At 38.7% G+C, this 12,319-nt stretch overlaps 2 protein-coding genes and 1 long non-coding RNA gene across 3 annotated transcripts; 2 read left to right on the top strand and 1 right to left on the bottom strand.

Annotated features, from left to right (window-relative positions):
• The first annotated feature begins 5,447 nt into the window (after window positions 1-5,447).
• On the top strand, window positions 5,448-5,906 carry LOC131684764 (uncharacterized). The gene is made up of 2 exons (XR_009304681.1): window positions 5,448-5,573; window positions 5,648-5,906. It is a non-coding gene; the product is annotated as an uncharacterized LOC131684764 (long non-coding RNA).
• Window positions 5,895-7,084, bottom strand: LOC131684763 (uncharacterized). The gene is made up of 2 exons (XM_058967899.1): window positions 6,920-7,084; window positions 5,895-6,850 (listed from the first exon to the last, which is right to left on the bottom strand). The coding sequence occupies exons 1-2, from the start codon at window positions 6,938-6,940 to the stop codon at window positions 5,939-5,941; spliced, it is 933 nt and encodes a 310-aa protein (XP_058823882.1). The 5' UTR covers window positions 6,941-7,084; the 3' UTR covers window positions 5,895-5,938.
• Window positions 7,085-9,031: 1,947 nt separating this feature from the next.
• LOC131684762 (cytoplasmic 60S subunit biogenesis factor ZNF622) lies at window positions 9,032-10,425 on the top strand. The gene is made up of 2 exons (XM_058967898.1): window positions 9,032-9,918; window positions 9,983-10,425. The coding sequence occupies exons 1-2, from the start codon at window positions 9,145-9,147 to the stop codon at window positions 10,334-10,336; spliced, it is 1,128 nt and encodes a 375-aa protein (XP_058823881.1). The 5' UTR covers window positions 9,032-9,144; the 3' UTR covers window positions 10,337-10,425.
• The last annotated feature ends 1,894 nt before the right edge of the window (window positions 10,426-12,319 follow it).

Genomic DNA, 12,319 nt, shown 5'->3' with positions numbered 1-12,319 from the left:
AATTAAAAACTATTTGAAATTTTTTAATTGTTTAATTTTTTATTTAACCGTGATTTTTTAATAAATAATGACCATCGCTTCACAACGTAGTCTATTTTTCATGGCTTGCGGTGAGCACGATCTCTCGAATTGCTGAACTGAAAATTATGGAAGAGAAATTAATTTTTAGTATTCTTTACAGATTTAACTCGCCGCATAGATAGCCCTGATTTAGACCCGCTGGTGCCCTAAGACGATTTCGCTAGGTTTTCAGAGCACTGTGCACCCAGTGCATTAACGCAAGTGACGGAAGGTTATCGGAAAGTTTCGTGAAAATGAAAATTCCAGTAATGATGATGATTTTCCCAAACGGTTCGTTTTCAAGAGGTTTTTATTTGTTCTTTGGCATTAGGATTAGCGATAATAATTCAAATCAAGGATACTACTGGGAAGTCACCTTTAGAAAAAGTCGAAGTCGAAGTAAAATTTGGAACTATGCACGCATGCACGTCAGAGATAGCGTGATATCAGGATCTGCGATTCCATTTCAACGCTTTTTTGTGAAAAGGGCGATACTTACAAATATAAACATAAGGCTTTTTTTCATACATGCGAATGAGGGCTTTGAAACGCAACAAATTAACCTAAAAATTTGGATTCTACGATTTTGCTTTCTTAAACTACAGCAAAAAATACAACGGGCGAAACTGTATTTTTGTTTGTTTATTTAAAGTTTCGCCCTCCACGCTCCATGCAAACAATCAGGGCGATACTTTTTTTGCTAGCAGTTTAGAGGCGAAACTGTTTTTTCGAATTTTTTAGGATTATCAAGCTGATACCAGCTGTAAATAGTAACAATGATTGCCATTGAAAAAACCCGGGCGAAATCGGTGGTGTAAAACTGTAGTTATTGTAAAAAACGTAAGGGCGATACTTCAATGCTGATAGGTGGGACCGAAAAAGTAAACAATCGCCAAAGGGGCGATACTATAATTTTGTCAATTTCAATAGCAAAATCAAATTTTAATTTAATAATTTCAAATACTTTATGAAGTTTTGGGTTTCGATCACTGAATCATGCAATCTAGAATATAAAACACAATAGTTCTTAAATAGGAAATAAAACCTAGTCTGGAAATATTCACTGTTGCTTTTCTTTGAATGGTATCACTGCTACTATCGCTTTTTTCAAGAAAAAGCGTTGATTTCTTAGTTCTCAGTCGCGTTGTAAATTTGAGTAAAGTATAAACTTCAAATCGATTAAAAAAAATCGATTTTTTTGGCTCAGTACAATATACATAACCCCTTTAGGAAAATTCAGTTTTCCCACCACAATACATTTATTGAGGAATTTAGATATTTTATTAACAGAGCATTAGCAATAATTCGTTTGTATGTCTATTTTATTGGCCATTTTTTCGCTTTCCCATTGATTTGGTTTGAGATTTCTAGCACTGATGTTGTCCTATGCTGATTTGAGCGATTCTCTGAGTCCTGCCACTATCCCATGTAGTATGTGTTATCAAAAACATCGCGAAGCATCAAGTTCTAAATGTTCTCAAACGATATAATATCCGAAGAGAGTGATAAGAGTTATAAGAAATGTCTCATCACACTGTTAGGTGGATTAAAAGCGTTTTTATCTCAAAGTTTGAAAATGATCGGTCAACTATGTAATTTTCTACAGTGTTTTTTCCGTGATACAATTTGGTGTGTGACACCCTTTAGGTCCACATCAGCTGAACGTTTGCCAGACACAGTTTTGTTGGCCATTGTGTTCTGTTTGTCGAAACCGTTCGGTCCCTTCCAAACTTTGTATGCGTGTGGACCAAAACCAGGGTGGCCAGATAGAATTCCTTAATATCGGTAGGGTCACTAAAAGTTTATCGGTAGGCCGGGTTGTTGTCCCAAAAACGTAGTATTGACATAGAATTGTAAAATACTGACAACACAGATCTCTGACCAAATCCAACCCAAAAAATAAATGTTGAGTAGGATGTGTCCAAAATCAATAAAAATCGGTAGTTTTCGGTAGGAATAACAAAATATCGGTAGTTTTGCCTTGGTCGTCTGGGAATCGGTAGGAAAGACCAAAATCGGTAGGACTACCGATATATCGGTAGGTCTGGCCACCCTGACCAAAACATCTCATTGTTTTGGCTTAAATTAAATTGAAAATCGAATCAAAATTTTGGAGTGATGCTTAAATTGGTTCAATGTTATCCTGGTTTAACTGTGCCCCGTTTTCTGCTTGTATCACTCCGCTTGGTTGTATGATGCACTTTGAACGATTTGATCTCATATGATATAAATTAATGTACGATTCCGAACTGCTCTACTACCGATTCATCGATAAGAAGCATTGGGATATTGATGGATATTGATGACACAATTCGAATATAACCTTTGACCACAGAGAACAGACGTCCATCTTCAGCATTAAACTTGTGTAAAAATCCCTAACGGTTTCCAAGGTAGTTGAGATATCTAAACCAGGTGCCCTACTTTCGTCATTTTTGTTGTCGCTGAGTTCGACTGAATTGACAGCGGTTATTCCTCTACCCAGTCAAACTAGAAAAACTCTAGAAAGAGAACTGCGGAGACTCCATTTTGGATCGATTGGATTCTCGTTTAGCTGTCAAAAAACGAATCCAATCGACATTGCCTATCCTTACAACATTGGACGTGTTGCCATACAATGCCGGAGCATACGTTGCCAAAAATGCTGTTTTTCTCTCCGCAGTTCTCTTACTAGAGTTTTTCTAATGGCGATTTCGCTTGAACCTGAAACTGAGTCAGGTTCTAACCCCAACCGCTGTCAGTTCATTCATTTTGACAGCAGTTGGGGTTAGGAACTGACTCAGTTTCGCCTCAAACAAAAACCACATAAGTCAAACTAGTCCGGAACCGGTTCGGACTTCTGAGTGGATCCAGTATGAATTCCAGCTCAAATGCATCAACCGATAGAGTCGGAATCGGTTGTTTTCTTTGAGCAAGATTCCATACTGAATCCATTCATGATTTGGAACCGGTTCCCGAATGGATTTGACGGATAGTTGGGATAAGTAGATGTGGCGGCGCTAGTATTTATCGTATATTAATTCAAATGTTTACACACGTTTTTTTTAATATTTTTGTTCGATCATGGATGTCTGTTCTCTGTGCTTTGACTTTCAATTGAAATTTCCGCCATTTGTAGCTTCCTACTAAAGAGTTACAAATAATCGAATGTTCGAATACAGCCTTTAGTATGAATTTATATCAATTCGCAGTACGGGGCCCCTGGCCAAGTGTACCCATGCGTGAAGACGGCTTCAGGTCGTACTGCATACATGCTTGGATTTAGAACGTCGTTTGTTGTATGGGGATTCGATTGGGTTGTTTATTTTCGCGGTAACATTTGTGACACATTACGGAGATGGATTCGCCAACAGTGCAGCAGATGATATTCCCTTTATTCACCAAATCATTGCCAGAGATGTTGGGATCAACCTTGATCGCGAACCGTTCGTTCACCGTTCACAAGAAAGCTTTCTTCACCTATGACGCATTCTACTTAAAATGAAGCAAAGCAACCTGGCGTAGCCAACGCACCCGAGCCGAAAGTAAAACAACAACAAACAAGCAAATCAATCACTCGAATGGCTCGTGGAGATTTCATCAAACAATTTTATTTTGATATAATTTTCCCACAATACAATAAATACTTCGATTATGCATATTTATCGTTTATTGGATGTCTGATAATCGATGATATTACTGTCATCTTGCTCCAGACAAACCAAGTCTAGGGGCCATGTGGCACCTGGAGGCAGAAACCAAGAACTGATCCGCTGCTCTCCTGCTCCCATGTCGTAAGAAGCGACAAAAACAGAACCCTCTCCTTCATTTCCTTCATTTTTTGACTTTCTGATTTGGTGCATTGAAACAGTTAATTATTTCTTAGCATTCTTCTTATCTATTCGCAATAAACCTGCTTGCCCGTCTATCTTCTGACCTCGTACAAAATAGAATCAAAAAATCGCTACGCTATAGGCACCAGTGAAGCAAGCCAACGATTTGTTCTACATCCAGTGCACAAACAATATTGTATCATTGCCCCCGTAGTGCGTAGTGAAATGAGTCTTCCAAAGGAATCAAAAGTTCCCGTGCTACGGGATAACATAATTTCGATCGACTTCAAGAAAACTCGTGTTAGCCCCTGAGTAAAAGCTTTGTCGCATTCAAAAAGCTACAAATGATGATATAGACATATACCGACATCGTAACATAGATCGGCATAAAAAAATTTAATTTCAATGCATATCGAAGCATCGTTTCTGGCAGATGTTTTGAAAACCGGTATGCTTATTTCAAAACTCTTGGGCACCTCCCGAAATTTTTATCTGGCTACGTGCTACACCAAGCAGCATCGTTGGTGAATAGTACAAACAAGAGGGTCCCATGTTGCCACATTGAGGGACTCCAGATTTACGTGTAAACTAAGAAAAGATGTAAAAAGCAAGTTTCATACGTAGGACATATGTAAGAACCCATTCATTCAACGAAAATCTGTTATGCACCCAGTCGTGACATTGTAGGTCTGCCCTCCATTACCCCAAAAAAATTTCATGAAATCAAAGGCCATTTATTCAACTACAGCATTATAAACAGGCACTATCCGCACAAAGCAACGCCCGCAACAAACGGTAAGGGGTCAATAATATAGCATGTAAGATGTTTTAAGCATTATTTACACCTATCCTATCCGTTTCAGTTCCGTACACGGACACCAATATTTTTTCAGATAAATCAAATGCAAGCATTCACACTCGTCCGGCACGGTACCATCCCGGACAAGTGTGAATGCTCGCATTGGAATTGTATGAAAGAATATTCGCGTCCATGCACGGTACTGAACCATCACTGAATCGGATCGGAAAAGTATACATTTGGCTTTAATTCTTGGTAAACCACTCAGGCGCCTTAGGAGGATGGACAAGCAGAAACTGTGTCAATTGTACCTCGTCCGTTTTTATAAAAAAAAATCACGACTTGAAGTCGAAAGGTACAATAACCTTCATCTGCCCTATTTGATAATATTTGAACTTTTCTTGTTTCTAAGTATAAATTAATGAATAAATGTTCATCCTAACTGTCGTGTCCGAGCCTAGCAACACAACTTAATACTTCTTGCTTCGTCTCCATCCCTACACTAACTACAACTGGTTTCTCCCAAAACCGTACAGGGCACTTGTTGGATGGAATTGTTTTTAAAAAGGGCAGAATTAAACTTGCATCCTAAAATCAACTAAAAATCTGTAATGCTTGAAACATTCGTTCCATCGATTGAATCTGTTAATCAACATCTGCGCGAGCTATAAAAACAAATCCAGCTTAATTAAAGTTTACTAACAATGTGCACCCTGGTCTGCTTTTTCCGCGTATAAAAAGCGAAACAAACTTTACACACGAGTTTGTTTTTGTTTCCTTTTGATACAGAAAGTTCAGCTCATTTATAACTAGAAAAGGTTGTTCATAACTGAAACAATAAAATGATGGAAAAAATTGTAATTTGCCTTGTGTCATTCGTACTGCTTGGGTTACATCAAGTTGTAAGCATGGATAATTCAATGTGCAAGCCGTGATATTATATTATTATACGTTTTTCGTTTTTATTTCACTTCAGACCGCTCAGGTACGCTCCCGGGCTGAAGTTTTTAACGATGTGAGCGAATATCTTACTATTATAACTAACGACATCTTCACGTTTAATCCAACATGGCCAGATGAACTGAAAACCGATCTGGAACAAATTGTAGCAGGTTTAAGCGCATGGAAAGATTCTGCTACCATGGATTCTGATCTTTCTCAACCAAATTTTTTACTGCACCGCTAAATTTGTAATGCGCTAGCAACAGAGATAAAGTGCAATATTCATGTTAAAAGGGTTTTTTTATTGAATAAATACCGACTAAGCTCACATATCCAAAATGTCATCAAGCCACTGTTGCATATCTTCTTTCGTTTCCGTTTTCTCAACGTCCTCTTTTCTGCCGGCATTAGGTAAATCTTGCACGGTGGCATCTGTCCTAATAGGAACAGACTCCTCGGTCACTGGAACAGTGGTGATTGTTACCTCACTCAATCGGTCTGCAATTCCACCCGCCGCGGCATAGCTTCCTGTTACGTTGGGATCGTTTCTCAGCTCCGGTGGCAGTGCCAACGGTCCTATCAAGCAAGGAACCGGCTGTGGTGGTTGCATAATTACCGGTGCAGCACTTTCCTGTGACGGGCGGGAAGGCAATGCATCGGCTCCAATAAGGCACTTAGCAGGCGGTGATTTCGGTCTGTTTGCCATTTTTTGACTTGTATTCAAATTACCAATAAGTTTCTTATACTTTATTTCCTCAAGTTCTGCTTTCAGTTTCATAGACTTGATGTCTTGATTGGTAAAAATGTCCGGCGGATATCCGTTTCTCTCGTAGAATGGTATCGTGGCCAAACTGGCATTCAAATGTTTCGTATCGATTTTGAAGTAGTTTCCGAACTGCTGATTAGATTTTCCGCTGATGATCGCTGGTTCGGCTGCCTCGCTTACCCAATGTTTCTCGTTGCTCAAAAAGAAGTGTCCACTGACTGAGTGGGGCACCCGTAGTAAATCCTCAAAGTCAGCGGCTCTCGATTGTTCGTTTTCGGAATCGGAGGACAAATCCTGTCGGGTGTTCCAATTTGGTTCGATGTTACGCTTCGAATAGCGATCGTCATAAACAAGTAGCGGTTCGGATGAAGGAACAGTTTTGTTATTTTTGAACTCTTTCTGGGTTTGTCCTTTACTTCCCGTCTTCACCGGTGGAGGTTTCTTATGGCGTTTATCAAGACGACGTTTATCCTGCAACAGTGAAATAATGAGTGTGAGCCAAGCAAGTGATTTAGCGACAATTCAAACGTTATGACTCACCTTTCCAATACTCTTATCCATTTGTGGTGCAAACTATTCGATAAACGCCTACTCATACGTTCGGAGAACAAAGAAATGTTGTATTCGAATAGGAACAGAACAAAATTACATGCAACAATAAATAATCCCCTTGTTCACGGAATCCAACCGAATGGAATGGTATATGTTGATTTGTTTATTGATGTGACAGCTGGCAGTTGTGCATGCAAATAAAAAAGCAGTGGCTCCGGGGCCTATGCGAACTAAAGAGGAGCATACACGATTAGATAAAATTTAGACGTCAACAAATCGTAAGGCACTAAAAATCAAAGCTGATACCGCACACAAATGGATTCGTCGAGAATTTTCCTATCCTAGAAAAATCGATCCACACATATCGTTAGATTGAGAATAATACCACAGACTAAGGCTGTTCGCAACGCTGATGTATTCTATATGGGTTGTTCTGTTTTACATCACCGGCTAAAACAGATCGATCGCAATGCTGAGGGCATGTTCAGGAGCGTTTTATTTTGTATAGGACTTTCAAAGTAGAACTGGAACTAAACATTCACATTCCCAACAGAGCGTTTTGTTTTATAATTTCGAACAGTTTTGTTTCAAAATTTAAAACTGTTATACGACGTCGTTCTATTTGTTGCTGACTTTAAAACACGTTTAGAACTATGTTTTAAATACATGCAAAGTTTTCAGCACAGACACTTGGACCCGATAGACTGGGGAAAAACAAATTTAAATGCAATAACGCTGAAGGCATGACGGGAAATGAATTTTAAACTGAATAGAACACCCGCTAACACTGCTACTGGGAACAGCAAGTTCTAGTTTTAAAATTTTCGGTTTTATTTTATAGAACTGTCAAAATTATGAATCTACAACTGAAACACTCCTGAACATGCCCTGCACACAGAAAAAAAAATGTTGGTAAAAATAAGAGTTTTTCACTCTTAGCAAAAAACAACCAACGCATACCCTTAGTTTAAAAATAAAACTTTTGTTTTGAGTACTATTCTTCATTTGCTTAAAAGGAAAACTTTTACTTTGATTATTATTCTTGATTAATTTAAAAGTTTTACTTTCAACCTAATAGTTGGCGTTGGTTGTTTTTTGCTAAGTGTGTGTGTGATGCAGTTCTATTTTTCGAGCACTTTTTTGGATCCCATTTAAAACAGCTCGACTATTCTGTTTTAAATTTTCCACAATTTGAAACACGAATAGAACGCTGTTCTAATTTTTTTCATTAGTATGTGTGACGACTGACGGCTGAAAAAACAATATATGTCATATAAATGACAAACAATAACAAAATCAAATGAACAACATTTAGAACAGGTGGCCAAATCATCGCATTGGGAACACCGTTTTGTTGTTTCAAAAAGGCCTGATCCTTCTGCGTGTACATAATCACCCTCCTTTTTTACTGTAAAAGTCGATTTTACATTGAAATTTACTGTATAAAAGTTAAAGTTTATTGTTTTTTGTATTGTAGCATAACTCTATAATTTACTGTAAATTGTTGTAAAATTACTGTACTATCACAGTGAAAATCATGGTTTTGTTATTGTATATTTTTATTCGGGTTAGCCTTAAAAGAGAATATTCTCGACAAACATATGATTACGGCCTAAAAGCCAACTGTCAAAATCCACTTTGAATGGAAATTCCAGACAAACCGTTACTAGTCGAACACAGTTCACAACAGTTTATAGGGGCCCTTACACGCGCAATAAAAGTGTCATTACTAAGTAGTGTCATTACTAGAATTGTATGGGAATTCCGTCATTACTCACCTTACACGATCATTAAAAGTGACATTATTGCTCAGTAATGACATTACTAGCGCCTCGTGTAAGGAGCCCTTATGAAAGAGAAAACTTTTGGTTTGCCCGGAATTTCCATTCAAAGTGGATTTTGACAGTTGGCTTTAAGCCCTAATCATATGTTTGTCGAGTATTGCCCGTTGGCTTTCCGGCCCTTACTTGAGAGATATTTTCAAAAAAAAAACTTGAATTTCTTTCATCATTTTCAGTGTAAATTTCCTCGAATTAACTCACAGAAACCCTTTACGTACTGAGCGTGTGAGTTAAAAGATCAACAAAATATTTTTTTATCAATGACATTTGCCAAATAATTTCACAACGGGAAATACTAAACACGTTTCGTTTTCATTGTAGGAAGTATAATTCTCAAAAATTTGCGAAGGTTGATCTGATTTCGAATCAAAAATGTCCACCGCCTGCAGTTACACCTGTCTGAACTGTAGTGTACGTTTCCAGAATGCGGAAATGCAACGAGAACACTACAAGACCGACTGGCATCGCTACAATCTGAAGCGCAAGATTGCGGAGCTCCCTCCGGTGAGTGTTGAGGAATTCGAGAAGCGTATCATTCAGCAGAAAAGCGCCGATGCTGCAGCACTCGAGGATCAGTCGCTTTACTGTAAGGCGTGCAAGAAACTTTTCAAGTCAAAAAACGCGCATGACAATCATCTGGACAGCCGGAAGCACAAGGACAACTTGAAGGTGTACCTGGAACAAGAACCCAATGCAAAAGAGCAGGATGTGGCCGTCAAATCAACTCGGATTAATAAAAATGTGGCTACAGGGGAACAACCGATGGATGAAGATATAGAGGAGGTAGACTCGGAGCAGTGGGACGAGGAGTGGGATAACCCGATCGAGAACAACGATTGCTTGTTCTGCTTGAACCACAGCGAGGATATAATTAAAAACATCAAGCATATGAGCGTGAAACATTCGTTTTTTATTCCTGATGCAGAGTACTGTATCGATGTTGAAGGTTTGCTGACGTATTTGGCGGAGAAGATTTGCAGGGACTTTATCTGCATCTGGTGCAATGAGAAGGGAAGGACGTTCTATTCCTTGGATGCCGTCAGGAATCATATGGTGGAGAAAGGTCACTGCAAGATGTTGCATGAAGGGGCCGCACTGGCAGAATATGTTGATTATTACGATTACAGTACCAGCTATCCGGATCACGTACGTTTTCTTTGTACTACATTTAAGAATTTTATGATTATTATTTTTCCTTTTTATTTTAAAGAATGAAGAAATGGATGTTGACGCTGAAATTGAAGCTCCTCAAATCTTAGACGGCGATGACTACCAAATGGTGCTTCCGTCGGGCGCCGTAATCGGTCACCGTTCGTTGTTACGATACTACAAGCAGCGTCTTAATCCAAACCGTGCCCTGGTGGTGAAAAAGTCTACCCAACGTCTACACAAAGTTCTGGCCGAATATCGTGCCCTCGGATGGACATCCACTCAACAGGAAGCAGCGGCTCGGAATGCCCGGGATATGCACGTAATGAAGAGACAACAGGCCAAACTAATACAGCAAGTAGGGGTAAAGGCAAACAAACTGCAGAAACACTTCCGTGTACAGGTGAACTTCTAAATATCGCTGTAAATTATGTTTTTTGGCCTGTATCACTTCTGTTCGGGCAGGCATAAGCTTTGAATAAAATTAGGTCGTTAATATTTAAACTTAGTCGATCGCCCTTATTTGCAGTGTTCGCTTTTATTTTCGTGCATACCGAATATCCGTTTTCCTTTATCGTTCCAGCAAAGACTACATATTAAGAAGACTGATATCTCTTTCCCTCCCCCATTACAAACATGAGGAGACAGAGGTTGCAGCACCTCTATCGTATGAAGGTAGGAAGCTTAATGTAAAAGTGTATATGTGTATGTGCATCACTATGGGTAGTACCCCCTTTACCCGCAAGTGGCGTTGCTGTTACTGTCTCCAGATTCTGGACAGAGTTGCCAGTCTTCTTGCTATGAAGTCTTCGCTGGAACAGTTACACATCAGAAACGGTCGATCAGCGGAGAGGATATCATTGTCTGGATAGATTTCACAGGCGATGATAAATAACTCCGTCGGAGTGACTGCATCTAAATAGCTCGCGAAAATAGATATCGGTATCGGGAGAAAAACCGCCGCCAAAAATTCTCAGCCCCAGCTAGCAGATAATTTGGAGCCCTACACATTTTGGACCCTGTTAATGTATTTGCCTCCTATACACTGCCAAGTTTCTCTGCATTAAGATTTCTGACAGCTCATTTACAACCACAGATGCAAACTCAAGTCAAAGGAAATTGGTTTGTTTTCATCAGGAAATACCTAACCTCAATCGATTTTTGCACGGCAAAATATTTTGTTTTCATCACGAAATAATTCAGCGCCTTTTCTTTTTCAACGGGAATAGAAAGGTCAATTTGTTTGGTTTGATGCAGCAATTACATTCCTTGGGTTGTCTATTAAGTTTCAATATCATTGCTTCATCTCAAATTGTTTAAAATTAAACAGAATCCACAGTTTTCAAAAATATCACCGAAAACGTTTCATGTTTCAACGATAGTCAAGAGGAACCGGTGGAAATGATACATTTTCAAATTGGATTTAAATCAAGACGGATCTCTCCATCTTGGATTTAAATGTACAATATCAAGAGTACTTATTCAAAAGGTCCTAAGTGACATTGAGCTCGAACTGAGAAAAACGAGGCTGAAGTTTCATGAACCTAAAACAATTCCCTACTAGAGAACAAAAATGTGTTGTGATGGAACAATAGGGATCTTTAGGGGTGTGCGGGTTAAGGCATATTCTGATGCAGATTAGTACCGTGAGTTAATATCTCAGTCCTTTTTCAATTTTTTGGCCCGAAACTATTGAAAAAAACATTTTTTAGTTTGTTTCCTTTTAGGACAATAACACATCCAAACCCATGCGACTTGCACGACCCTATAGGTTGCCTTATCAGATCTACCATAGTTTGCAGATGAAACTTGAGATGGCAGGTTGCTAGCGGATTGACAAAGTACCAGATCATGCTGTGTGGGGTGCTGTCCCGGTTAACAATGAGGCGAACGAGATATTTGCAGATGCGTCATTTAGTAGGGCAACTGTCAGTTTGCTGGTTGAGTTTAATTTGGTTTTTTTAAATTTAAAAATCATAAAAGAATAATTAAGGTTTAAGAATGATATGAGTGTACTCGTAAGGACACCCGCTACCAATACATATGAAAAACTGGCACAATTTTTCCAAATTAAAGATCCCTATTATGCCAATATAGTCTAAGAACTATGCTCTTTAGGTAAATAATACTAAAAACATGAAATGTTTAGTGCTAATGTATTTTTTAAGCGCTTTAGAATGATGCGTCCTTTTGAAAATTATAGGACCTTTCACATAGGTCTTTTTTCGGGCCTAAGAATCATACGACGCTGCACATAAGGCTTTATTCAGAAAATTGCGGGAAACTTTAGTTTATATTAACAAACCATTAGCTGGAAGTGGTTAAACCAATGAATGGCATGTTACTTTAGAATACATAAGCTTTCCAATTATCATTTAATTTATTATTGCGCAATTCC

This window comes from Topomyia yanbarensis, chromosome 2, assembly GCF_030247195.1.
Source record: "Topomyia yanbarensis strain Yona2022 chromosome 2, ASM3024719v1, whole genome shotgun sequence".
Taxonomy (NCBI): domain Eukaryota; kingdom Metazoa; phylum Arthropoda; class Insecta; order Diptera; family Culicidae; genus Topomyia; species Topomyia yanbarensis.
Note: the sequence above shows the minus strand (reverse complement) of the source record. Positions and strands in the feature narration are given on the sequence as shown.